Genomic DNA, 26,056 nt, shown 5'->3' with positions numbered 1-26,056 from the left:
GGGTTTTAACCATTAATTGACATGTTGAGATCATGGCACCTTATAGTTTTGTCACAATGTTAAAGCGATATTGTGCAACAAAGATTTTTTCTAAACCACTTTGTTGGGTGTATCACAAATTGATGGATATTACAATCAGGTAAAATCCATAAGAATGGATGCTAAGATTTCATGAAAAATAGTTATCACTTTGGCAATCTATTATTACATATGTGAGATGATTTTACAACAGTTTTACATTTTGAAGATAACTTCCAAAGGCCTACTTTAAAAGACATATGAATTGCTGAACACTGATGGCAAGTTATAATCTATGAGTGACCAATAAAATTCACCTACTCAACTTTTTCATAAAGTTGAAATGTGACATGCATCACTATGTGATACACTCAATGATTTTATTCAAATTGATTAATTAACTTATAAACACCTAGTGTACACCTCCTTGGTATTTTCATTATGTACAAGAAATGATTTTATAATACTGGAAGTTCATTCTACAACGGAGCTTACTTCTACCAATTGTTAAAAAAATACCCTTCTTCATTGCAGGTCTAATCTAGTTTTCCGTTTTCCAAGTTTAAATATAGAGCGTTGTTCTTGATTTACTCCTTAAAGTGAGCAGATGTAAGGCATAATCAGCTTTGCAGCAGACACAAAAATTGCCAACTTGCAATCTAGTGCACTTGTGTCACTCTGGAAGTTGACTTAATCATTGTTCAATATGTTCCAATAAAGTTTAAGAGTACATCCCATCCTCGAGGTGTTGAAGATCAAAACAAATACCGAATCATGTTACACCATTTAAATTGGCTAGAGCTGGCAACAGACAGGTTTTAACCTCACTTGTAACACTTTTTCAATTACATACTACAAACACAATGTCTTGCTATGTGAGTGAAGAATAGTCACATCGTCCAATAGCTGGTATTTGTCAATTAAACTTTGCATTACTATGACCATGTCTAGTCTGTACAGGAAGTGGTTCTTGAGAATGTTACCTGGGACAACTCAGTCACAGGACAGGTCTGGAAAAATGTTTAATTTCCTGGGAAGTAAAGTGTTATTTAAAAAAAAAACCACTTCTTACGATTTTGTATTTACACTACCAGATTCCTATTGTGGCCCCTGCACAGGTCAGGTACTGTGTAGTACCTGGGCAGTACCGCTGCTGGTGGGTCCTGTGCAGAAGCATCATTGTTACCGTGTAGGTACTCTGTGTGTACCAGTCAGGTACCTTGACAACAGTGTACCTGTGCAGGCACCTACAATAGGAATTTTGTAGTGTACTGTCAAAATTTCCTCCAAATGCCAACATTTTCCAGGAGGAAGCTTTCTAGATTCAGCACTTTTTCTATTCCTCCCTTACTCATCCAATTATTACTTCTTACAAGCTATCTCAGTCTGCAGCTAACAACTATTGATTTATGTGATCAATTTGCATTCAGTCTAAAATTTTAGAATACAACAAAAGGTAGCCATTGCATACATACACCTTTTTTGTACCCACCAAACAATTTGCATTCAATATACGATGGATAACACCTTGGTTGACTATCCTTCCCCTTAGCTCTGTGTGGCCTATTCCCTGATAATTTATAATTTAACAAATACATGAATATCACACTTTTCTGCTAGCAGCAAGTTCTTTCCTACACCAGGCCATGTCTGGTTGTCTGTGTAAAAAATTTATGTCAATGCCCTGCATATTTCAAGTTTTCAGTGTATATGACTTATAAATGTACTGATTTGAGCACACGGTGCATCATAATGGGAACAAAGGTAAGAGTACTTGCTTGCATCAAGTTATGATAGACAATAACTCTATTTGTTCATTGAAAAGACAATGTGCCCCGGATAATGCTTGCATTGCAATTTGATTACTTTCAGATGCCTGATAGGCATGCATGAATGGCAGTTTAAAGCTGAAACAAAAAACATTATCTAATTTCTCGTCATTGTTCAACAGGATTCGAGCAACTTCTGAGAAGTTAAATTCCATGACTTTTCCATGGAAAATTTACAAAATTCTATGACCTTTTCTCACCAAGGATAAGTGAACTTTTTCACAAATTAGTGAAAGTTCTGATACTTCCATGACTAAATAATTGACATTAAAGTTGTTCAGTGATCCCAGCCCAAGTGTAAAAAAAATATAATTGTTTACAAATTGCTTAAAAGTGAAGGATAAGTCATTCAAATTGTCATTTGGTATTTTTGAAATGACAAATTTGACAAAAAACAAAGAAAACAGCAGTACTGACCAAGTTGAAGCCTCATTCAAATACATGTAGCTAATTTAGATACTGTCAGTATCTAAATTACAGATTCGTGTAAAATGTCTTATTTTGTCTTAAATACACAGCTTTCGGCTGAACCACTCGCAGGCTATGTTAGCACATCTATGACAATGACGAAGGTACCAAAATCTGAATTTTGATGATTTTTATGATCGTCCGGATGAGCAAATCACTGAATAGGCCTTTAAGTATAACAATTATAAGTAGAATCCAGCAAATAGGTTTTTTTGCATTCTTCTTCCAATTCTCTCTAAAACGAGAAATCCAAAAACCGATCTTGTTCTCCTCGTTTGCATGATCCAACCTTTCAACAAATTCTTGAATCATTCCTCAGCACCACCATATTTTTACTTATTAATTTGACAACACCATTCTTGTTTTAACTGAACCTTTTGCCTTCTCTTGTCAACATGACTTTGGGGTAAGTAATCCTAGCTTAATGTAGCAACATTTTCCTTCAAAAATGTTTCTTCCCTCTATTGAGCCTATTCAACTGCACATAAATCATCCAGGACAAAACGTCACTTCTACTGGAACTTACCAGAGGTGGTGGTGACCGCTACCGAAGGCGACCCATTCCCATGTTTAGGTAGATCGGATTCACTATGCGCTCTTATTGGTGGCGGAGGTGGTTTCCTGCCATGACGAGGTAATGATGAGGCACTTTGTGTTGCAGCTGCTTTGGCCAGTACCACTGGGTTCTCATACTGAGTTTTACGATTGATGTGACTGTAAAGATAGATGTGACTTTCATTTATTAGCTCTTAGGTAAACAGGTGGTTGGTGAGCTATTATTTGTTACTATTATAAGCAATGTACAACATGAAGAGTTATATATTGTATCAAATCATTAAAGAAAGATGTACATTTGCACTCCAGCAGCACCATGAAGTTAAAAAATCTCAGCACTCGCCAGAAGGTCGGTTCTTGACTTACAATGCTGGATCTGAGCTCGAACAAAACTTTCGCCAGTTTAAAAAAGTCAAAAAAATTAAAAAATAAAGTAAAAAATAAATAAATACAAATTGAATGACAAAACCCATGAATACCCCCTTTACAAGGTTTTTGTGTTTCGTAAAAAAAATTGCATATTCAATACATATTGTTCTATTATAAGTCCCTACTATAAAAGAAGATATAACCACACCATGTTTTATGAAAAGGGAGTTTTATTCAGGTTAAGAATAACAGTTTCACTGCTGATGCATTCAAGTATAGCTTAATCGAAAGATAACATGCAAGCCTCATATTATGATCATTAAGTAGTGATATTGAATAGACTACCAGCAGTAAAATACAACATTACCACAGGGTTGCCACATCTGCGATTTGGTAGCCCAATTGGGTGACTTTGAACTATCATCCTGTGACTTGAAAATAGCCCCAGTAATTTTGCGTTTTGGAGCTTGAACGGAAAAACATTCAATTTAGCCCCTTTGAAATTTCATGAAGTTTGTGATGATTTTTTATAAAAGCCACAAAAATAATACAATTTTAGACCAATTTTGTCTCAAAATATCCCCTACAATTGATTCTGACAAGTTAAATTTTGGGTGGATTTTTGTTGATGCATTCCACATTTTAAGTGTCACATCCGCAAAATTGTTGGCAACCTTAAATAACCAACACCGTGCACAATTCAATGTCTGAGGCATGCTTGCTTCAATTGCTATGCCTGTTGACTTAGACTTCTTGGATGTAGGCAAATAATATTCACCATATTATATCTATATTTGATCTTGCATTCAATAACAAGTCAGTACTCACTCAATGTAGTATGTTCCATACTGAGGATCTTCAATCTTTTCCCATCCATAAGGCAATTCTATCAAAACAAGAATGTCAGTAAATGAGCAAAAAATGTCAGTTATCATGATAATCAACATTAAGGGGGTACTACACCCCTGGTTAATTTTGTGCCTATTTTTGCATTTTTCTAAAAAATCATAGCACATTGGTGACAAGTAAGATATGTATATTATAGGGCAAGGACTACAACTACTGTACTGAAAATTCAGCAACTCAAAGCAAGTAGTTATTGATTTATTGATCAAATATTGGTTTCCCTCATTTTTGACTGTAACTCCACAACTGTTGTCTGTGCTGAAATAAAATTCCAGTGCAGTAGTTGTAGTCCTTGCCCCTATAACATACATATCTTACTTGTCCCCATTGCACTATAATTTTTGAGAAAAATGCGAAAATAGGCATAAAATTGGACAGGGGTGTAGTACCCCCTTAATTCTGCTAATAAGACACACAAACCGGTAATATTAGATTACTCTTAGGCAGAGTATTTGATTTCCATCTTATATTCTACAAACCACACTTTTTCTGACATTTTACATTAGTGTACATCATCTATTATAAATACTCCGGTTAAATACAATGAATGTAACGGGCCTTGTCATTTCATGTTTGAAAATTATTCAAATGATTAGAATTATTTATTATCCTTACAACAAATTTCTATATAATATTAGAATCAAATTGGTACTACAACTCGCTCCTGATTCTAATAATGTTCACAGTGCAAAATATTGATATGTAACTAATTGGCAAACTGACAATAATCAATCAATTTTTCCAACTCATCCAAATATTTACAAAACCCTATTCTAATCATACAATAGATACGCAGGTCTTCATTTATATCTGCTCTATTAATGTAAATTTGGGTTGCTTGGTACAGCTGAAGATTTAATTAAGATAATTTCAGTGAAATAATACCGACTGCAATTGTCAACCGTGACATTACCGATGCATACAATTTACCTGTTATTATCACATCAAGCATGACAATTTAATGTGGTGCATTTTTGTGAATGTCAGAACACAGGTACATGGCAATTATAGTATATTATCTGACAACTTTTTCATTTTCCTTGCCAACATCTCTCAAAAACACCTTTCCTTCTAAACACAAAACAAAACTTGCAGGTCACACTAGGATCCACAACATGCTCATCTATCAGGGCACAGTTCTTTAACCCCAATACATTTGTACATGCATTGAATGACCTTTGAAAATTTGGGTACAAAAACTCATACTCTGCAATTTGAGGTCAAATTTTGCACTATCAGTGTTTAATTGAGGTTATTGAACTATGCCGTTGAGATGAGGCCATCGTGATCCATAGTGTCAACAACTGATCACAGAAAAATACATGCATAACATCATAACTAATTCTGAATGTAGAGCTATAATTGTAGTTCAGAATTAAGATAACATTTGATATTACAATTTATTTTTATTTGGACTTACCATCATCTTCACATTCCAACAATTCCTGTTTCTGCTTACTCTCCAGCCTAGGATCTAACCACTGCGTGGCAGCGGACTCGTGACTACGAATACAAGAACAAAACATTGTTGTGTTATTTTTTAAATCGCTGCAACCATATAATTCAATCCATATATAACACCTAGTCAATATAAGAAGAACCAAGCTGTTCTCTCAACATCTAATATATCTTGAATGACCTGCCAACCAATATTGGCTGGCACCCTCTTCTAGCACACAAAGTATGTTCAACTTGAAATTTGATCCCTCCCCCATATTAAAAAAAATAATGCGCCAATGTAGTAACCCTAAGGAATGAACTATTAAGATGATAAGTGCTGACAACTAGAGAGTGCAAAACGTGCTCCACTACAGGGGAGCCATCGGGAGCCATTTCACTTCAACTTTTCCATTACATACTATGTGCATTTCGTATTTTTAAAGAACGAGATAGGAAGGCTACAATTAATCAGGAATTAAAGTTGCCTCTTATGGAGGTCAGGTGGTTAATGGAATCGCAATGATTGAACCAGCAAACCCCATCCATCAACAATAGTGATTCTAATGATGCCTGAATCTTATCTACCTGTACCCCGCCAGAAAGCCATTCTTTGCTTATTTTACTTTTCATTCTACCTAATTACCAGCTATTCATCTCTACATGAACATCTTTGTTTTCTTTGATTATATCCAGGGAATACTGGGCTATTCCAAATAAAATCCATACACCCCCTATGGAAGACATGAACTTAATCTCCCACACAGGGTATGTGAATTTCAAATGGGGTAACCTGAATGGGTGACTCCATTTGATGACTACACTCCCTGTGTGGGAGATTAAGGTCATGTCTTCCATAGGGGGGGTGTATGGATTTCAACTGAATAGCTCATTTTGGTTTGACCCACTTCTGCACAGTAGTGCATACATGAGAATTCATGCACTAATTAATTAATATAGCTAGGAGTACTATGTATAAATACATTGTACTGTTCAAGTCAGGTGGGCTCGAAGATATTTGCAAAAATAAAGCATGGTTCAATTAATGAAATATTGGAAGGAATATGTCATGCATTATTGAGATATTATCATGTACGGTAGCTAAAAGTATAAACTCATAATGCCCATATTATCAATCTAGGCACACGCAATGAGCGTAGCATTTTTTAAGGATTTTTTTCTGCATCGACATCCATTGCTTGATGGGTAAAGTGATTGCCAATATATCAATCAGAAGTCACTACCATTAGTGCCCTTAGCATCTAATCACAACCAGTTGACTTCAAGGCAACTTTCTACTGACATCGTCAGTGTTGCACAATCGCTTCTGGCGTTTGATCACCAATAATTTTTCTGTCACTCGTTCCAACTACTAGTATTGATATGGTATATTGGTACATTGTAATTTTATGACCCAATTATTTCTATCTCTCAAATTTAGATGTTACTCTACTCGATACTCACTCAATAAAATACATATCACTCTGTTCAGTAAAGGCAATTTCCCAATTACCAGGAAGCTCTCCCAGTTCCTCTTCCAGCCTCTCAATCTGCTCCCTCCTCCTCTGCTCTTCCTCATCTAGTGGAGAAGCATTCAATGTTGTGGCAGTGATGGTGGATTTATTCCTGGCTCTCTTCCCTGGTGCTGACGGTCTGCCACCGGGTCGGTGGTCATTGGATCTCTTGCTTGTATTGTCGTCATTATCCTCATTGTGGTGAGGGTGAGGGCCTTGGTTTGGGGGATACTGTGGGGGCTTTGGAGTTCCGTAATGGTTACCTGATAATGGAAGAAAATATGTCATTTTATATATAGTTACTAATCTACTTGTGAATGTTTCTATACAATTTATGGTACAAGTTAGCACAGATTGGAATCTGATACCTGTATGATGATCTACATGTAAGATATTCCCCTCGCTATTCGAGGGGCATCACGGTTTGCGAACGGGAGTTCTAGGTACAAGTCTTTCTTCTCCCCCCATAAATACAACAAATTACAAGAAAATTGATCTCTTATTCTTTTTAATTGCTTCTCCTAAAACTTGCTTTAAAATAAAACAAGAGTTGAAGCAGTCACCTTCACCTACAAGTTTACTTTTTTTCAATGTATCATTCTCACTGCGATTACATCCGCTTTTCTGTAAGCAAAAGGCATAATTGAATTTGATTGGGATATTGATTTCACTTCTATTATCAATGTAAACAGGTACACTGGTTATTGCTCTTAATTCAAAAGTCACTGACTTAGAGGACTGGGTCTTCATTCATGTGAAATGAATTTACAGGTGTCATAAGCCGGTATATTATGACAACTGTCTGCAATGTTAATGAACACAAAACCTTTTCATGTGATGGGTGTCATAGTCTCTAGCTCTTTCTGAGAGCCCTTATCAGATGAAAGTCCAGTGATAGCTAAAATCTGGTGACTTGGGTGATAAGTCACAAACCCTTTGATCGCTAAAGTCCTGTAATTGCTCCTTCCTACATAGTGACCGTGTCGCAAAGTCCACTGATCGCTTAAGTCCAGTGACTGCTGTCCAGCCAGTTTCACTGGTCTGTTTAGTACACATCAAAGAGGGTAGGTCATGATTTTAAGATAACAACTTAATTGAGGACTCATCTGATCATGAGTTCTGAAGCTAAGCTAATGTGTTCCAAATATACAAACCTAATAACATTTCAATCAGATTCACATTCAGAATCGCTGTAAGTGTAAACTAGCCACTTACTCACATTCATGTACACCTACCGTATTCATTCCAATAACCGCCCAGGGCACTAACAAAGTCATTTTGGGTGTGCGCTTATATTTTACATTGTTAAATTGTCATCAATTACCGTTTGATAGTATTTAGTTACTCACAGTTAGCGCGCCCTATGGCCCGTTTAGGCGAGTGCCATCATTTACGATATTGAAGTCAGAATCACCTCAAACAATTTTGAGAAGAAGGTCCACTTCAAAAACCTGCGTATAGACCTGATAACCAAACTTACCTTCAAAGATGCCACTTTCTAAGAGATGCCCACTTTTCTCCAGCGCCATAAACTCATCAACCGATAAGAATTTGTAATCTACACCATCTACTTCTCCATCTCTTGGTCCTCTTGTTGTGCCTACAACACACAGATAAAAATCAAGACGTGCACAAAGTTAGAATATCATTATCACCCAGAGATGTATGTTACGGGGAATCAATTTAGGGAGAGACACTGTAAAATTGGCAACTAAGTAGTCCCAGTGACTGACCCACATTAGGTACCACGGTGGCCTAGCGCTACATGCTCCTCCTCATAATCGGGGGATTGCGGATTTGAACCCGGCAGTTAGGTAAATAATGTATGCATAAATATGCAACTGATTCAAGTACAGCAACAGAAATCATCATTCTACAGATATTAAGTAACATATTCATTCCATTAACCGCCCAGGGTGCTTAACAAAGTCATTTTGGGTGGGCGCTTATTTTTTACATTGCTTACATAATTGAATACATAAAAAATGGCCCTAATTATTCAACCATCATCATCAGTGTGCCATATGTTTAGGGCCATGATCCAGATTTGCATGGGCAGTTTGGGCAGTTAATGGAACGTATAAGGTATCATAACTCTAAACTAGAGCGGTTCTCGGCTTTCGCGGTTCTCGGCATTCGCGGTTCTCGGTAGTGTGGGTTGGTCCGTATGTGACGTTTCTGTTCAGAACCTTGTGTGACCCTTCCCCCCCCCAGAAACAAATCATCCGCCACCACTGGTTATAACAAGGGCCTTGTAAATGCAACAGGTGAGACAGAGCCTCGAATGAAGTTTGTGTTTTCAGTCTGATTTCAGTTCCCTAACAGTAGGGATGACCAATGAACCATCAACTTGATTAGAACGCTCCCATAGACATGCAGGGAGCTCAACTGTGCACTGCTTGCACAGACATTTCTAAATTGATCTTATTCTTTGATTTTTTCAATATTTTTCTGTAAAAATTGGGGAAGTGAATACCAATTATATTTTGTAACTATCTTGCAAATTACAGCAACACAACTTATTTCATTTTCCTGTAAGTGCGAGTCAAAATTGGTCCATCGCCACAGTGCGTTTAATTGCCAGTGGCCGAGTTCAGCACTGCTCAAGAATGGCACAAAATATTCATGTCAATAATTTCAGGTGAAAAACGTGGCCTACTGAGCTGTAATTTGGCAGAGTTGCCAGTAATACCTCTATCATACCCTCTGTAAAAAGAAAAAAAAAATGAACAAGTAGATCTTGAGTTACAAATTAAATCACCAGCTTCCCTTTGGAATTTCCATACTCCTTTTCTTTCGAATCATGCTAAGAAGACACCTTTCTGAGCATAAATGCGAAGTTTTGTGCTCATTCGATGTATTTTTCACCTGATTTCAACCCTAAACGCTTTTCTTATATTTAGGCCTATACCATCTACAACTTGCTGCTGGCTATACCTTGTTTAGAACTTTCAAAAGAAGTACCTGAATGTGCAACCATAACTGTTTCAAAATAGCCCATGAAAGTCATGCAGGTGACTCCGAGGTCATGCATTGAATTGGTTTGAATGAATAATACTACGTTAACCAGCACCTTTTGTTAGAAGTCATACATGAGCATGATGAGTAAAGTGGATAACCTCTATTGTTGTGAATGAGTCAATGACCTTCAATGACAATTAAGATTTTGTTTGCATACACCTACTAATTGGTCATATTAAACCCAATAACATTGAAATTTTTGGTTGTGAAATAAAAAGTTCACCTGGACTTAGTGCAATTTTGATTTTGTGCCATATGGGCCATCTTGGATGATTTTTGGCAAATGTTCTCTAAATGCATGATTTCAATGCCTCGGTTTGAAAAAATGATTTATGCCATTGACTAGTAAAGTGCCATTTCATAAGAAACCCTTTGATACTTTCACAATATGCTTGTTTCATGTTTGCATATATGTTAAAATAAAGAAATATATAAAGGTAAATATATGCTTATGCCAATTTTGCTCCCAATTGCTATTTTTGGACCTTGTCATTTTATTTCGTTCCAATGACCGGTCAGAATGGGAAACTTTGAAAATTCATAATTCAGAAAGTTTTTGACCGATTTTGACCATTTAACCACCAAAATACTTCTGTTGATGAGTTCTATCCAGAAAACAATCTTTTGTAGCAATAGGGGTTATCCCTACTAACAGGTACAAAGTTTACGCATTATCATTAGGCCTACCAAGTATTGTATGTCCTATAAAGGCTATAATCTCTTATGTATGACATGGATCTTTACCATGATTGTGCAAGCCAAAAAAATATCATTTCAATACCCCAAACATGCGTTAAAAAAAGACCATGTTTTACACATGCAACCTCAAGTTTAGACATATAATTTAATTTTCCCTAAACCCTCATGCACGGGAAAAATCATGCCGCCACCATTGGTTATGACAAGGGCCTTTTAGGGTGCACACCAGTAAATAACCCCACTGACTTTCTGTACAGACAGGGGCCGGGAATACTACTCAGTTCTTCAAAACTTCCCCTTTCTGCAAGCAGAAGGTCAGATGACGACATCCATTGTAACAATTAATATATCGATTTCAGGATTTTTTTCCAGAAATATTGTAAAAAGTTCAACCTATAACCCATACAGCTAACGCCACCTCACAAACAGCTTGGTGTTTCTGAAATGTAACACATTTTGAAAGTCGTCATAAAAAGTCGGATCCTGCTAAATTTACACAGACAATCTAATTTACAGGGCCTAATAGTTGCCTTTTAAGCCTTTTCTAATGTATTACATTAAGTCATATTGCACATTTCCTCGTTTCAAATACTGTTTTTTCCCTTCCAGGGTGTAGCTAGACTTCTCCGTCCTCCACTTGCCAATTGTGCTTCTGGCTATTGCATTTAAGCTTAAAACTCTGATTATTATTTGTGCACAATTGATAGATTTTCACATCTAATCTTTTCAGTCACCGTACTCCTCTGTTTGTTAGTTTCCCAAGTGGACTACTGACTTTGGATTGCGGATAACTTTTTAACACGGGATTCTATGGAGAGTTAGGCCAATTTCTGGCCTAACTAAAATTGGTCATGATGATGTAATGCATCTTTAAATGAATCTGGCTTGTGATTGGTCCCCAGATATCGTTATTGATTGAACAAATTCATCAGGATCGGTAGAGTAAACTAGTAAACCAGAGTTCGTAGTATCTGATCCAAGAAAATGCACTTACTGTGTACGTTTCAACAACCACTGTTGTCTTTGTCAACACTTGATGAGGAGTGACTGCAATCTACTGACAACCAACGCTAGAGGGATATGTAAAATCAGGCGGCTTTTGGCGATTTTAGCCATTAAGCCCCCCCCCCGCCGCATAAATCTGAAAGCCCCTCTGAGCCCCCTCCTGGAGACGCTATTGCAAAATCAATGGAGAGAAACTATACTACCTTGTTTCTTAATAAAATGTAACGGGTACATCAGGCAACTATGAGAGCCAAAAAGGCCTCAAATTGAGCAAAGAAAGACATTAATTTTCACGTGCATTTCAACCAAGACGCTTCATTAGTGGTGTTCGCCCTTAATGTCATATTATCATGACCGTTTTATTTTGTTTTATGTTAAGGGCTGGGGTATGAACGTTTGGACAGTATTTATTGTGGGACATTAGAGCACATCAGACATATCGAATTGCATTCTGAATACTAAGAATGTCCTGATATCAAATAATTTTGATTTTTGAAATTAGCAATGTAATACACATTTTATGACAAATCATTAAAATTGATATTTTTGATATATAACAGTCCTCGAAGTAAATTTTATAAATTTAATGATACATTCTTTAAGTATATGTAGCTGGGAGGAAAGGCCGACGATCAATTGAAAATTTTGACCTTTTTCGTATTGAAGATATGGATTCCCCAAAAAAAGGTCTTTTTGGGAAATAAAATCCATATCTTCAATATGAAAGGTCAAAATTTTCAATTGATCGTCGGCTTTTCCTCCCAGCTACATACACTTTAAGAATATGTCATTAGATTTATAAAATTTACTTCGAGGACTGTTAGATATCAAAAATTTGAAAAATATCAAATTTTAATAATTTGTCATAAAATTTGCATTATATCGTGAATTTCAAAAAATGAAAATTATTTGATATGAGAAAGACATTCTTCGTATTCAGAATGCAATTCGATATGTCTGATGTGCTCTCATTTCCACAAAAATACTGTCGAAACGCTCAAAACGCTCATTCCAGATCCCTTAAGTATATGTCATATTACATGTTTCACATTTGTACGATTTTAAATAATTCTTTATCATGTTTATAGGACATGCTCTGTTATATTTTTATATCCTCTTTTCATTCTTGAAAAGATAGATCATGCTTTTTATTTCACCCATTGGGTATTTCTTTATTAATTTGTGTTTATATGGCGATGTCAAGTGGGATAATAACTCCTGGATGACGTAAGCATAATGTTGATAGATTTAAATATCATTATAAATAGGCACTTAATAATAATGATATTGAAATAAATTGATAAATAGATAAATTAATAGATAAATAAATAAAAGAAACTTAACTCTTAACAAGCGCTCGAACTCATCTCCAATTGCAGGCACAGAAATAAGCACAAACTGGAACAATTCAGCATCACCTAGCAACTTTTCACCTGGCAACACCTCCAGCACAGAACTGATTTGTTGTAATCAATAATTGATTTTATGTATTCTCTTGATCAATAATGTTTTTTGTTTTAAAATGAACTTGTTTTATCAGTCTGATGATTGTTGCCATCCTATATGGACGTGTGCAGCATGAAACTGCCAGTTACTACTAAAAACATGTAACATTTAACTGTTATTTTCTGTACAACTACTAGAACGCTCTTCAATAAAGAATTGAGCACTTTCTCCTGACAGTTTGTCACTTACGCTAAATAAATAAAAGATATATAAGCCTAGATAAATAATAAATAAATGATAAACTAGGAGTAAATTGCAAACATTAAATATCTTAGAGCAAATGAGCATTTAATAAGTTTTTACGACAAATATTTTGCCCTTCTTGTACGTTTTATCATTATTTTATCTTTTACTAATTTTTTTGGGACATGCTCGCTTATTTATTTTTTATGTGTTCCTCTTATCATTTGTGAAGTATTTCTTTATTTTTGTTTTAGTACAAGTGATCACTGAGTATGTTTAACTGTGGAAATATCGGTAGATAAGGTGTTTTTTATTTCACCCTTGAGTATTATTTATAAGTGTATCAACATACATTTCACATGTCATGATTTTTCATTGTTTTATTTTAAAGCAATTCTTTATTGGGGTGCATGCTCTCATATATTAGGTTGGTTTTTTTTTTCATGTTCCTCTTGTCATTCTTGATAGATGGCTGTTTATTTATGTCGCGTGTTAAGTATTTTTTTAATTTTTGGTCAAAGTGTATAATTATCATCAGACACATGTCACATTTTTATGTATGATTTTGCATTATTTAATTTCAAATTATATAATTTTTTAAACGTACTAACGTAGTTCTTTATTTTTGTTTCTGTGAATATCATCCGAAAAGTAGGCCTCCTGCACATTATGATTTTGCCTTGCTTTATTTAACTCTTTACTGGGGTGCATGCTCTCTGCTGGGTTTTTTCATGTTCCTCTTATCATTATTGACAAGATAGCACCTGCTGTCGCTGTTTATTTATTTAGCCCTAAATTATTTCTTTACTTGTGTTTTTAGATTTTGAAGTTTATATCATGATAGCACACGCTATGTTTTTATACCAACCGCGTTTTCTTTTTGAAAACAGTTCTTGTTTCAAATCCTGGTCCGCAATGTCAACATTCAGTTCGTTCATAAAATATGGCTATTTATTTATGTCGCGTGTTAAGTAGTTCTTTATTTTTTGCTCGAAGTGTATAAATATCATCAGACACCTGTCACATTTTTATGTATGATTGTTCATTATCTAATCTTAACATATATAATTCTTTAAACTTATTTCTTTTTTCTGTTTCAGTGAATATCATCCGAAAAGTAGGCCTCTACACATTATGATTTTCCTTGTTTTATTTAAACTCTTTATTGAGGTACATGCTCCTCTTATCGTTATTGACAAGTCATCACATGCTGTACGCTGTTTATTTATTTCGCCCTCATTTTCTTTACTTTTGTTTTTAGATCTTTAGTTCTTTATTTTTGTTTCTGTGAATATCATCCGAAAAGTAGGCCTTCTGCACATTATGATTTTTCCTTGCTTTATTTAACTCTTTACTGGGGTGCATGCTCTCTGCTGGTTTTTTTCATGTTCCTCTTATCATTATTGACAAGATAGCACCTGCTGTACGCTGTTTATTTATTTCGGCCTAAATTATTTCTTTACTTTTGTTTTTAGATTTTGAAGTTGATATCATGATATCACACGCTATGTTTTATACCAACCGCATTGTTTGGTTAAAGACAGTTCTTGTTTTAAATACTGAATACAATGTCAACATTCAGTTCGTTCACCTCGCAATGCGGTGCGATGTTATATAACTGTATATATTGCAGGGTTGCCAAACCTGCGATGTAATAGGCCTAGGTCACTAGGATGAGTTTTGAAGATTTTCCTCGCGACAATTTCCTGTCCTATAGACACCAATTGATGGTTAAGAAAAATATTGCATGACTTCTCAACATTGGCTTACGCGACTTCTGGTAGTTTTTATCTCATAGAAACCAACGGTTGATAAAAAAAAAAATATTGGCGACTTTTTCAATGATTTGACCCGCGGTTTGCCCTCATTTGTTTGGCAACCGTGGTCTGTGTTAAGTGAATATATTTCGGTAAGAAAATAATTATCATAGACCATGTAGACAGAACGGACAATAGTCATAGGCGCTCTCCTCCATTTTGAGAAATATACTTTTACACACACACTACATTTATAATTAAAATGATCAGCCTTAAAGTTTTACCTTTTAGTGGGTTAAGAGCTGGGGTATGAGCGTTTGGACAGTATTTATTGTGGGACATTAGAGCACATCAGACATATCGAATTGCATTCTGAATACGAAGAATGTCATTCTGATATCAAATAATTTTGATTTTTGAAATTAGCAATTTAATACACATTTTATGGCAAATCATTAAAATTGATATTTTTGATATTTAACAGTACTTGAAGTAAACTTTATAAATCTGGTGATTTATACTTAAAGTGTATGTAGGTGGGATGAAAAGCCGACGATCAATTGAAAATTTTGACCTTTTCATATTGAAGATATGGATTTTTTTCCCAAAACACCAAAAAAATTAGGTCTTTTTGGGAAAAAAAATCCATATCTTCAATATGAAAGGTCAAAATTTTCAATTGACCGTCGGCTTTTCCTCCCTGCTACATACACTTTAAGAATATGTCATTAGATTTATATAATTTACTTCGAGGACTGTTATATATCAAAAATTTGAAAAATATCAAATTTTTATAATTTGTCATAAAATTTGTATTATATTGTGATTTTCAAAAAATGAAAATTATTTGATATCAGAAAGACATGCTTCGTATTCAGAATGCAATTCGATAGGTCTGAGGTGCTCTCATGTCCCACAAAAAACTACTGTCGAAACGCATAATAAACGCTCATTTTAGATTCCTTAAGCCAAACCTAAGTGGATGAAATATAAATCAACACTTCTGGCACTGATTGGTTTCCGTAGTTGTTATATGGAATACGAGCTGTCTGTAGCTACAAAATTGTCTGCAAATCGGCTTTTGCCGGGCCTCTCTTTTTCGGCGTTTTTCTCATTAAATTAGGGTCCCGTTCAAATAAAAAATAAACTGGTGTCTAGATGTAATCACAGTTAACACACCAGGAAAATTATAGAATATACAACAACCTAGTTACACCTGTAGACTGCGAACAAACATGCATCTGGCCAGACCTGGCCGTAAAACAAAGTGTTCTCCCTACGGATACCCTTAAGGGTCACACAATTAGCATCTTGGTTAAAAAGTGAGCTGTTGTAAACTGCTTATCCACAAAAATAGCCTGTTTAGTAAAATTTCAAAGTTTTAGGTCTATCATCTTGGTGATAGAATAAATCAATACAAATGATTCCAGATTTGCAACCAAGTTAATAAATACAGCATCTAAATGCAAATCAAAATTTGACATCTTATAAGGATACATATACTAGTATCATCTTAAGTTGACATCTTAAGTATAAATATTTCTCAATTTATAGCTTCAAAAATAAACTGTTTCCAGCAAATCCTGTTGCCTTATTTTGTGAATCTTTTGAATGATAACTAAAAGGCACTTTTTTTCTGGTTGCTTTCACTAAATTTCTCCTGATAGCTTGACTTTTGTGTAATATTGGTTGTATATAAAATTTTACCTTTTTAGGTTTGTTTTCAAGATATAATTTGCTTATTTAATGTGTATTTCTTAAAGTTTGGCATGCTCTTAAAGTGCAATATATATTCATGTACCAGGGAGGCTGGGAAGTTAGGGAATGAATCTCTGTTTTTATGTGAGGAAGCTTAGCTGTGAGTATATTTTAGAAGTGATTTGTTAGGTGCTTGATTTGTTTCTGCATTGAGTATGATTGTGAGTGCAATTATGTATGTTGCTCGTTTTCTTGTAGGAAGTTTAGTGCTTGAGTTATGTAAGCAAGTGAGTGAGGATTTCTAATTTGGGTTTTTTTTTTTTGCAGCGTGAATAATTTTAATTAAGTTAGCTGTCAAGTGTTGTGGCAATCATAATGCTTGATTCTTGTACAATAATTGTGTTATTTATTTTATCAAAAAGTGTTTTTCTATTCCTGTTGTAATTTGATTATACATGTATTGATTTTGTATGTTTTATACCATGTAAAAGAATACGCAATTTGGCCTTAGGGCCACAAGGTTATTTTTTAATAAAATTGAATTGAATTGAACAGTACCAGAAGTCATCATGTTCTATCACCTTCACAATGTTGAAGTTCATTGGCCATTGATTGCATGACGTTTCTTCTAATTGGATATCCAATCACATTTCTCCCTCCATCCAATTATCCATATCTAACTGGTAAGTCTCAAACAACATGTTGAGCTTCTGGGCCGAAATTGATTTCTCTTGGAAAATACAAATTGTTTTCAAAGGCATTATGCGCCTGTCATTTGCAGTCCCCGCCCCGGGACCCCGGCAATAGCGGGGACTTAGCCTGGGATGTAACAGCTCATTAGGTCCCCGCACTGCTGGGACATATACAGGGATGTAATGCATCTTGAAAGGGCCGGGGATATACCCAGGACATTATAAAAGAATACTCTCAACTGTGCAGGGTCGTAAAGCGGGGGGAAACACTGTTCTGTTCTATCCATTTACCAGGGGAATCCAGGTTCTTTGATATTATAATTTGAATCTCAGAATTCATACACGTTTTGTGATAATTCCGGCGGTTGCCCCGGGGTTAGGGGACAGGGAGTTGCCCGGGATGTAAAAGAAAATATTGCCCCGCTGGGACTCAGCTGGGACTGTTACATGTAAAGTGTACTGAGGCTTGTGGATCAACGTCTAGGCGTTGTGCCTGTGCGTAGCGCACTATAAATCACTGCGCTTTTTTAAAAATAATTTTGTTTCCAAAATTACATCCCCGCCTAAGTCCTCGCTATCCCCGGGTCCCGGGGGGCAAGTGCTGCAACTGACAGCCGCATTATAATAGCAACCAACTTCAGGGCACACTGTGATGATCTCAAAGTTATATTAAAATTAATTTAAAATTTGATTGTACAAATCCATGTCTGCCATCTACGCTAATACGATATAATAATGTTTATGATACTAATATTGCTACTCATTGAATTCAGTCTACCTGCCAGCTACATTACAAATGTGTTACGAAAACATCGACAGTTTTCATAGCGTCATAAATAGGTTAATACTCAGACTGTATTGTATAACCTAACTCATTGAATTACTGATCCATGCTTAAGAAAACTCACTTCCTCAGTGATTATTCAACAAATAATATGATAATACAATAAGTGACATATCAATGTAATCATTATTGAGAACATTTTCATTAAAATAGCAACTTCAAATAACTTAATTTCCTCCGTGTACTCAAAAAGCTATTAATGTGTCACATTTGCATTTCATACCAATCCAACACACAACTTGATTAGGCTTTACAAAATGTAATTTCAATAAAGCTCTACATGTACAATGAATACAACGTTTGATCACTTCTCAAGTATAAACACAAATTACTTATGATGAGATTTGTGTTCAATACCAAGTACACCTGTTCACTCGGTATTATTATGGCAAATTAAGCAAACAATATAGGGGCCTACATAGGAGAAACACAGTCCAACAAGCAACAAACCAATAGAGGAAATAATGGCAGGTCAATTAACGAAATGGCACTTCCTTGAACAGACCCCAGGAGTGACCAAACACTCTTCACACTTGTACTAATTAAAGCCTTAGTGTACGATCTTTTTAAATTTTTAGATTTTTCTTTTTTTCTTCTAAAATGATAATATGCAATCATTATGAAAGTTCCCAATACATTTGGACGCTAAAAACATTGGGAATTTGCAAAGAAACAACATCATAAACTTCACATTTATCACTCAAACATCTCGCACTATTTGGATTAGGACAGCGAGTGCGGCCTCAGAGTTAGTCTCCTACGCGGCCAGTTTGGTTACGCTCCTCCACATGTGGAGGGAGCGTAACTGCTAGTTTTGTAGGAGACTACGGTTTGCGATCGTGGCCGACATAAAGTCATAATCTAAAATTATGACTTTATGTCGGACCAAAAAGAAAATCATCCCGCTTTACTACAAATAGGACGAATTTGACAGTTTGCTCATAGATTTAAGTTAGAACATGTGTAAGTATTACAAATATGCCAAAAAATCGGTTTTGAAAAAAATAAAGGTAAATTCTGAAAAAAGATCGTACATTATGACTTAGTTTAATTGTATACAGTAAATGACAGAATAACTCAGGTTACCACTTTTACTACAAAGTTCAGATTGGCTAAAGCCACTTTGTGATTTTATGAAATGTGTTCTGAAATGAAAGCCCTGTGTCTCCAAGTTTCTGATTCAGATCAAGAAGACGACAGACTCGGCAATAAGAACATACCTGGATAGTACATCACTGCAGAAGCCATGTTGATAATGTGTACCACAAAGTTAATATTAGACTGGTCATTCAATAAACATGACACTCATTTTTATGTGCTGTGTACACATTACAAGTTTCCACATCTTGGTGTTAAGATACACAAGAAGCCACAGAGGTGCATGCAAAGACCAAGTTTCAACTGGTGGTGAGGGTATGATGTGGTTAAACAATAGGTTCAGTCATATAATGTTTGCATCCAGTTGGTTCATATTGCAGGTCTTGTCGCAAACATTAGTCTAGTCCTACTTGCTTGACTCTTTTATGTTCCACACGATCCTTTAAATGCACTGTTGATTGTTGGACTACTACCAGATTCATGTACTGTCTATGATAGATGCAAAATATAAGCTTCCTCTTGGCCAAAATGCTCTCCATGTACGTGGGGACAGTCTTACAGCATACAATGTACATGGCCGGTCAACTTTATTTACTGGTATGGTCCTCTAGCAAACATTCTAACCACAGGATCAGTGTTATTGTTAGGGCTCAAAAAGCGTCATTATCCATTATCCAAAAACAGCTTAAGATTGGCTTCCTGGGTCTAGTGGCTGAGACTAAACCCAATCAGGAGAGCCCTCAACCTTACCTCACAGTGGGTGAATGACTGTATGCATGACTGACCTGCATCACTGAAACTTTCACTTGTTGTTTGTACCAAACTTTTCAAGTTGGTCATGCCACTTGACTTTTTAGTTTTCCCTCATCTTTAATAACATTTAAGAAGCTTTTATACTTTTGCAAATACATGAAGCACAAACAATGAAGAAACAAAATCATAACACATGGAAGGAATCAACAATTGTATGCTTCGGGTAAAGATTCAAAATGTTTGAACAAAACATCTTGAAAGTTGATTTTTCCACCTTTTGCTTCCCTGGAAACATGAAATATGGACAAATCAGTTTACAAGGTACATTTTTGTACAAAAACCTAACACACTCCAAAATCGGCAAGAAAACAACCCGCACACAAAAAACACAACCAAACATGGCACACAACAAATAATTATTCTGGAGTAGCCCTGAAAACAACTCTGTAAAAGCAGACCAAACATAAACAAGTGTGGCAGGCACAAGGTGTGTACAGGTTCACTGCACACCCACAGTAGAAAACATTGCCTTCCCAGAGAGCTTTGCTTGAGATTACGCCACATCCTATTTTAAAGAACCTTAATATCCTTCGCTTCTACTTCTGCATGAATTTTGGCTATTGTAGGAGGAGGAGGTTCAATGAAGCCAAGCAGCGAAGCCGAAGGCCGAGCCTCGCTATATAGATTTTAACCTCAGCCGATAGTCATTTTTGAAGGATTAATTCTGGGTGGATCAGGTGAATAGGGTGGTCACTGCATTGGAAACATCATTGGAACCATACACAAAGTACAGTCCAACCATCCCTTATTCATACCTCTTTTATGCGGATCTCTGTTTCCGGACATATGATGGATCCTCATAGAGTTTGATTTTATGCACTGAAGCATTTAGAGGGACATAACTATGTGGCAAATAGTGCTCAAATCCCGGCTCAAATATTATTTTTCAGTATGATCACCCAATTTTGATTTATATTGCCCAACCTATCTCAATGTTAGCACTTCAGACATTCAATTAGGGATTCAATCATGTTTCACAGTTGTTCATCACCGATTAACAACAATGCGTCCGTGTCGTCTGTGTGGTTTGATGCGCCGGACGCGAGTTCTTAATCGGTGATGAATAATGGTGAAACATGATTGAATCCCTTTCAACAACAAAAACAAGCTAAAGATCTTTTAATTCACATGATTTTTTTCATTCGGAATATCCGTTCATCATTGCCACTCAACCTTTACAGTGATTTCTCTGTTGATATCAGCATTAATAATAGCGGTATAAGAGAGTTTACGTTCCAAGCATGATGAATTTTACGCGCTCACATGTAACGCGTATGCGTAACGTTGCATTCGCGTATACGCTGCTGGACTGTGGATTCATCACCGATTAACAATGCTTTGCTCCTGTACAAAGGTATAGGAAGAGATGTTGAATATAGAATTACATAATTCACTAAATTCAGATTTTTCACTTATATGGCCAATGTTGGGTCCTATCATGTCTGGGTATAAAGAGAGGTTGGACTGTACGGATAAAGCAAACTGGCAAAGGCAGGGACATAATTATATGAGTACTGTTGTTGCATGGGATGATGGGAAGACTAAAATTCTCTGCTGCACTGCACACCTGAGGAGTAAACAATAGTAGTCCAAACCTCACAAAGTTTATGCAAACTAGATGGTTTGTCACTACTTCACTATGCACAGACTTGGCACAGGGTTCCCACAAAAGAAATTTACCATTTATCATGTTTATGGAGTCAATATTCTATTTTCATAAAATAAGAACTGTAATGTGTTGAGGTTATATGTAGGTAAGGAAAACAAGAAATATTATTTGAGCTTTTAAAGGGCTTGTTTGGGATGCAGACGCTCCTGAAGAAAAGTGCTCTCCAAGTGTTGAAATAGGAATGAGTGCGTTTAAACAGCGCCATTATTGACAGAGAAAAAACAGGCCAATAACTCTTGACAACACTTGGGGTGGGATTAAAATAGAACTTGTGAAAGGGTGACCTTTGGCAAGAAGTCTCTAACTGCTGAGAAAAGTATTATTCAAACAATCATTTGGTCTGAGCATTGTAGCTATCAAAATAATGCCTGGTCGGGTTTAACTAGATGGGAGAAAGATGTGTATGAACGGGCATTATTCTCGTTTCTTTGAGACGCTATGATGAGAAAGCTACCCAAAATGAAATGTATTGGTTAAACATGCCTTGACATTTCATGAAGACAAGATTGTATACAAGTTTTCTCTCTAGTTTTTCTCACCACTGACACACTGGGCTGTTCCAGTTGAAATTCATACACACCCTATGGAAGACACAACCTTAATCAGGAAGTGTGAATTTCAAATTTAGGGTTACCTGAATGGGTGACTCCATTTGAAATCTACAATTTAGAAGATTAAGGTTATGTCGTCCATAGATGATGTATGGATTTCAACTGGAATAGCCTCCTCTGCAACAACTGCTGAGATGAAACATTTCAACATTTCACCACATCTTCACTGATGTAATCACCACTATAAGCTTTATATTATATAAAATTACTTCCGTGCCTTATATGTGAGTTCAACACATGGGGGAGTTTCTGGCTTGATGTGCTTTAACACTTCTACTGGACGTGCAAAATAAGCCTAAATAATTTTCCCATACATTTTAAATGAACATCAAATGCCAAAAGGTTTACACATTTGGCATTAAAGCATTTGCTTAGCGTTATTGTGTATCACATATGTATAGCATATGCATTGAAATTTCACTTTCAAATCAAGATAAAGATATCTGAGGTAATACATCCACTAAATACATTCTTAGAACCAAGTAGCCAACCAGGAAAGAAGCTTAAGAACCTAGCACCCGGGGAGGTGGTCACTCCCATTGTGGCCTGTACACTATCCGCGATAATCAAATTTCATTTCCGCGTATTAGCAATTGCAATTTTGCTACCCTTTTTTCCAATTTTTTATGTTTTTGACACCCTAAACATGATATGCACGTATCGTGTACCCACGAAAAACTACCCTGTTTTTATTATCGCGGATGGTGTACAGGCCACAATGGGAGTGAACTCCCTGGGCTAGCACCCAACCAGGAAAGAAGCTAGAAAATGTGCACAGTGTCTTGAAAGTGTCCAATGGCTCTGCATCGGGTTTAGGGGTTTAAACATGACTCGTCACATAGGATTTACTAGTATTCTCGAATGTGGATGCTAATTTATATTAATAATTTGGCTATATAAAAATAACAAAAATTATGGCTTTTCTTTGCAATGTATGAATTATTTTCAGGTTTAAAATCTACATGTTTCTTTTTTGCTCAAAAACTGTAAACAGGCTGTGAGGCTGCCTTGCATTAGCCGCATCAACATCTCAGCACACATTCATTGATTTGTCTATTATTTCTCTCTCAACAAGTAATAATCACAGTTCTAACCTACACAACTGTATAATGTTTAACCTGTAATTAAATCAATTTGAGGCTCACTAATAATGAATTGAAGTAATATGGAGGCCTAGTTAACAGATTTTAAACCGTTAAATTTTTAAACTGTTAAAGTTTTTAAATTTTAATATTTAAAAATTGTATGCAGCTCGGACATGTACAATTCTTGTGTCCCAAATTCTTCTCATATGATATCACCTTAAAGCATCTGCTTAAAGACACAAAGCCTATAATGACCACCGCATTAATACAAACCTTCATCACCATATCATGTCACTCCTTACACACAAGCCTGTCAATGAAATTGTACTCCGCAAATGGAATTGTTGCTAATCAAAGGAATAAAGCGAATCAATTATAATTTCTATACTTACATGGGACAGTGCGTACATAAAGATTCTCTCTTATTGTGGACTGTAGGTCATGGTCAATTGATCCCTTCTGAAATCGCATGTTGAGGTATCTACGAAGATCCTTATTCAGTGTTTGACCTAAAAAAGAAAAAGAAGAAGAGCCACAGAATATAATTAGTGATGACCCATGACTTTGTAAATTACAATTTACAGTTAAACTAGAATAATGAACTTGTATCGCAAACAAAATTGAGTGTAACAATATTATTTTGTAATTTGAAGTCGGCTGTATCATGAGGATTGAAGTCAGTCAACCTAAAACACCGGGGTAAAACACATCTTGTTTGTTTCATTCACCTTTAGGTTGAAATTGATATTGTGATGCAGAGTGCATACATCTACACCGCTAAGTGTGCTCTAAGCACTCTCCACTTTCTAGCTACACCAGGGTAGACTTAAAGAATTGGGTGTCAATGCTGAATTGCTGATAAGCAAAGAAAGATAGGGATAGAATTTGTAGATATAAAACTGTAATTAAGCTCGAATAAACCTGGCACATTGAATATGACTTCAGATGTATGGAATAATGCCCACTGCCCAGGCTTAAAAGGTTTTCTAAACCATAAAGCATTGAGAGTGAACTCCCTATTCAAAGTTTCTGACCAAAACAAATGTATACAGGCAGTTTGCTGTGTACTGTACTGTAGGTACACCAGGCCCATGAACTCAACAACAACAGCAGCAATCTCAGTGACTGCTAGCTGCTTGGTTGACTGCACCCTCCTGTGTTTGTCTGTCATAGGTGAAGTTCAATACTAATAGAATACACTGTAATCACCCTAAGGCTTATGCTAACTTTCTGAACAGGTGCAATGGCATATTAATAGTCTACTGGCTGGACTATTTTTACCGGAGCTTGATAGGGATGAGCCATACAAACTTATCAAATTAATGAGAAGTCTTATTGGAAAGATATTTCAATGCCACACATACTTATGATATTATTAAAATAAGTCTTCCTCAAAGAATATAGTCAAGGAGATCAAAAGAGGCAACACATTGTCGCCATATGGGACAGCTTCAGATGATGGAGGAATTCCTGTGATATGGATAGAGGGTATCACCACAGATATTGGAAACTTATATGCAATATTCTGATACAATTCAAATGCCTTGGAATACGATGGCCACAGCATGCCAAAAAATCTTCTCTCTTACCCCTGTAAATCACCACACAAGGGGGTACACATAATTATTGCACCACCCCTTAAAATCCCAAATGACCAAGTGACTAACCTGTTGGTATACTGATCCCCAAATATCAACTAGTTTGTTAACACCATACCACCTCACTAACGAAGCATGCTATGGAGCATTAAATGTTGGTTTTCAATCTGATAAAAAGCCCTACCAATGTAAACATATTCCACACCACATAAATTTTCCAATCAATTTTTTTGGTTAGGAATCCCCACATGAAGGTTAATATAGAATGAGTCAGTATGATAATTGCAGGTGTGTTCCACATTTCACTGTTTCCCTTGTCATCTTTGGTCAACCCCACCCAACCACTCACCAAAGCTACCTCATCACCCAACCTACATGTTTACATATAATCATTGTGATGCTACATGTATAATGATAACATTATATAGATGAAGTGTTGACAACAGATGGCGCCCACACAATAGTACATGTTTGATTATGTACACAGATTCTACTGTACACTGAGGCCTATCCTGTTTTAGAGTCTACACATCTTTTCAGTATTTACATTTATATAGCAGTAGCAGCAACATCGTTTGATCAAAATGATTAATATTGTTGGAATGTGTACTTCCCCTGTTCAATTCAATGTCATATGATGATAATAATTATATTTGCATCTACACTTGTAATGTAAATAGC

The 26,056-nt window shown here is 35.9% G+C and overlaps 1 protein-coding gene across 8 annotated transcripts in view; it reads right to left on the bottom strand.

Annotated features, from left to right (window-relative positions):
- The window catches only part of LOC140148521 (membrane-associated guanylate kinase, WW and PDZ domain-containing protein 2-like), a 97,118-nt gene that overhangs the window by 45,501 nt on the left and 25,561 nt on the right, over positions 1-26,056 (bottom strand). For 7 of the 8 annotated variants that reach the window (XR_011858493.1, XM_072170505.1, XM_072170506.1 and 4 more), the window contains exons 3-8: positions 24,170-24,286; positions 8,577-8,696; positions 7,047-7,359; positions 5,566-5,648; positions 4,068-4,125; positions 2,842-3,029 (exon numbers count right to left, since the gene is read on the bottom strand). Coding sequence is in view for 7 of the 8 variants with exons in the window: in XM_072170505.1 (XP_072026606.1) it covers positions 2,842-3,029; positions 4,068-4,125; positions 5,566-5,648; positions 7,047-7,359; positions 8,577-8,696; positions 24,170-24,286 (879 nt within the window). In the remaining variant the exon portion in view is untranslated. Of the gene's footprint in view, positions 1-2,841; positions 3,030-4,067; positions 4,126-5,565; positions 5,649-7,046; positions 7,360-8,576; positions 8,697-19,721; positions 19,856-24,169; positions 24,287-26,056 lie in introns of those variants that run through there. The other variant, XM_072170511.1, reaches the window with a different exon arrangement.

Source organism: Amphiura filiformis, chromosome 3 (genome assembly GCF_039555335.1).
Source record: "Amphiura filiformis chromosome 3, Afil_fr2py, whole genome shotgun sequence".
Lineage (NCBI taxonomy): Eukaryota > Metazoa > Echinodermata > Ophiuroidea > Amphilepidida > Amphiuridae > Amphiura > Amphiura filiformis.
This window is presented reverse-complemented; position numbering and strand designations above follow the sequence as displayed.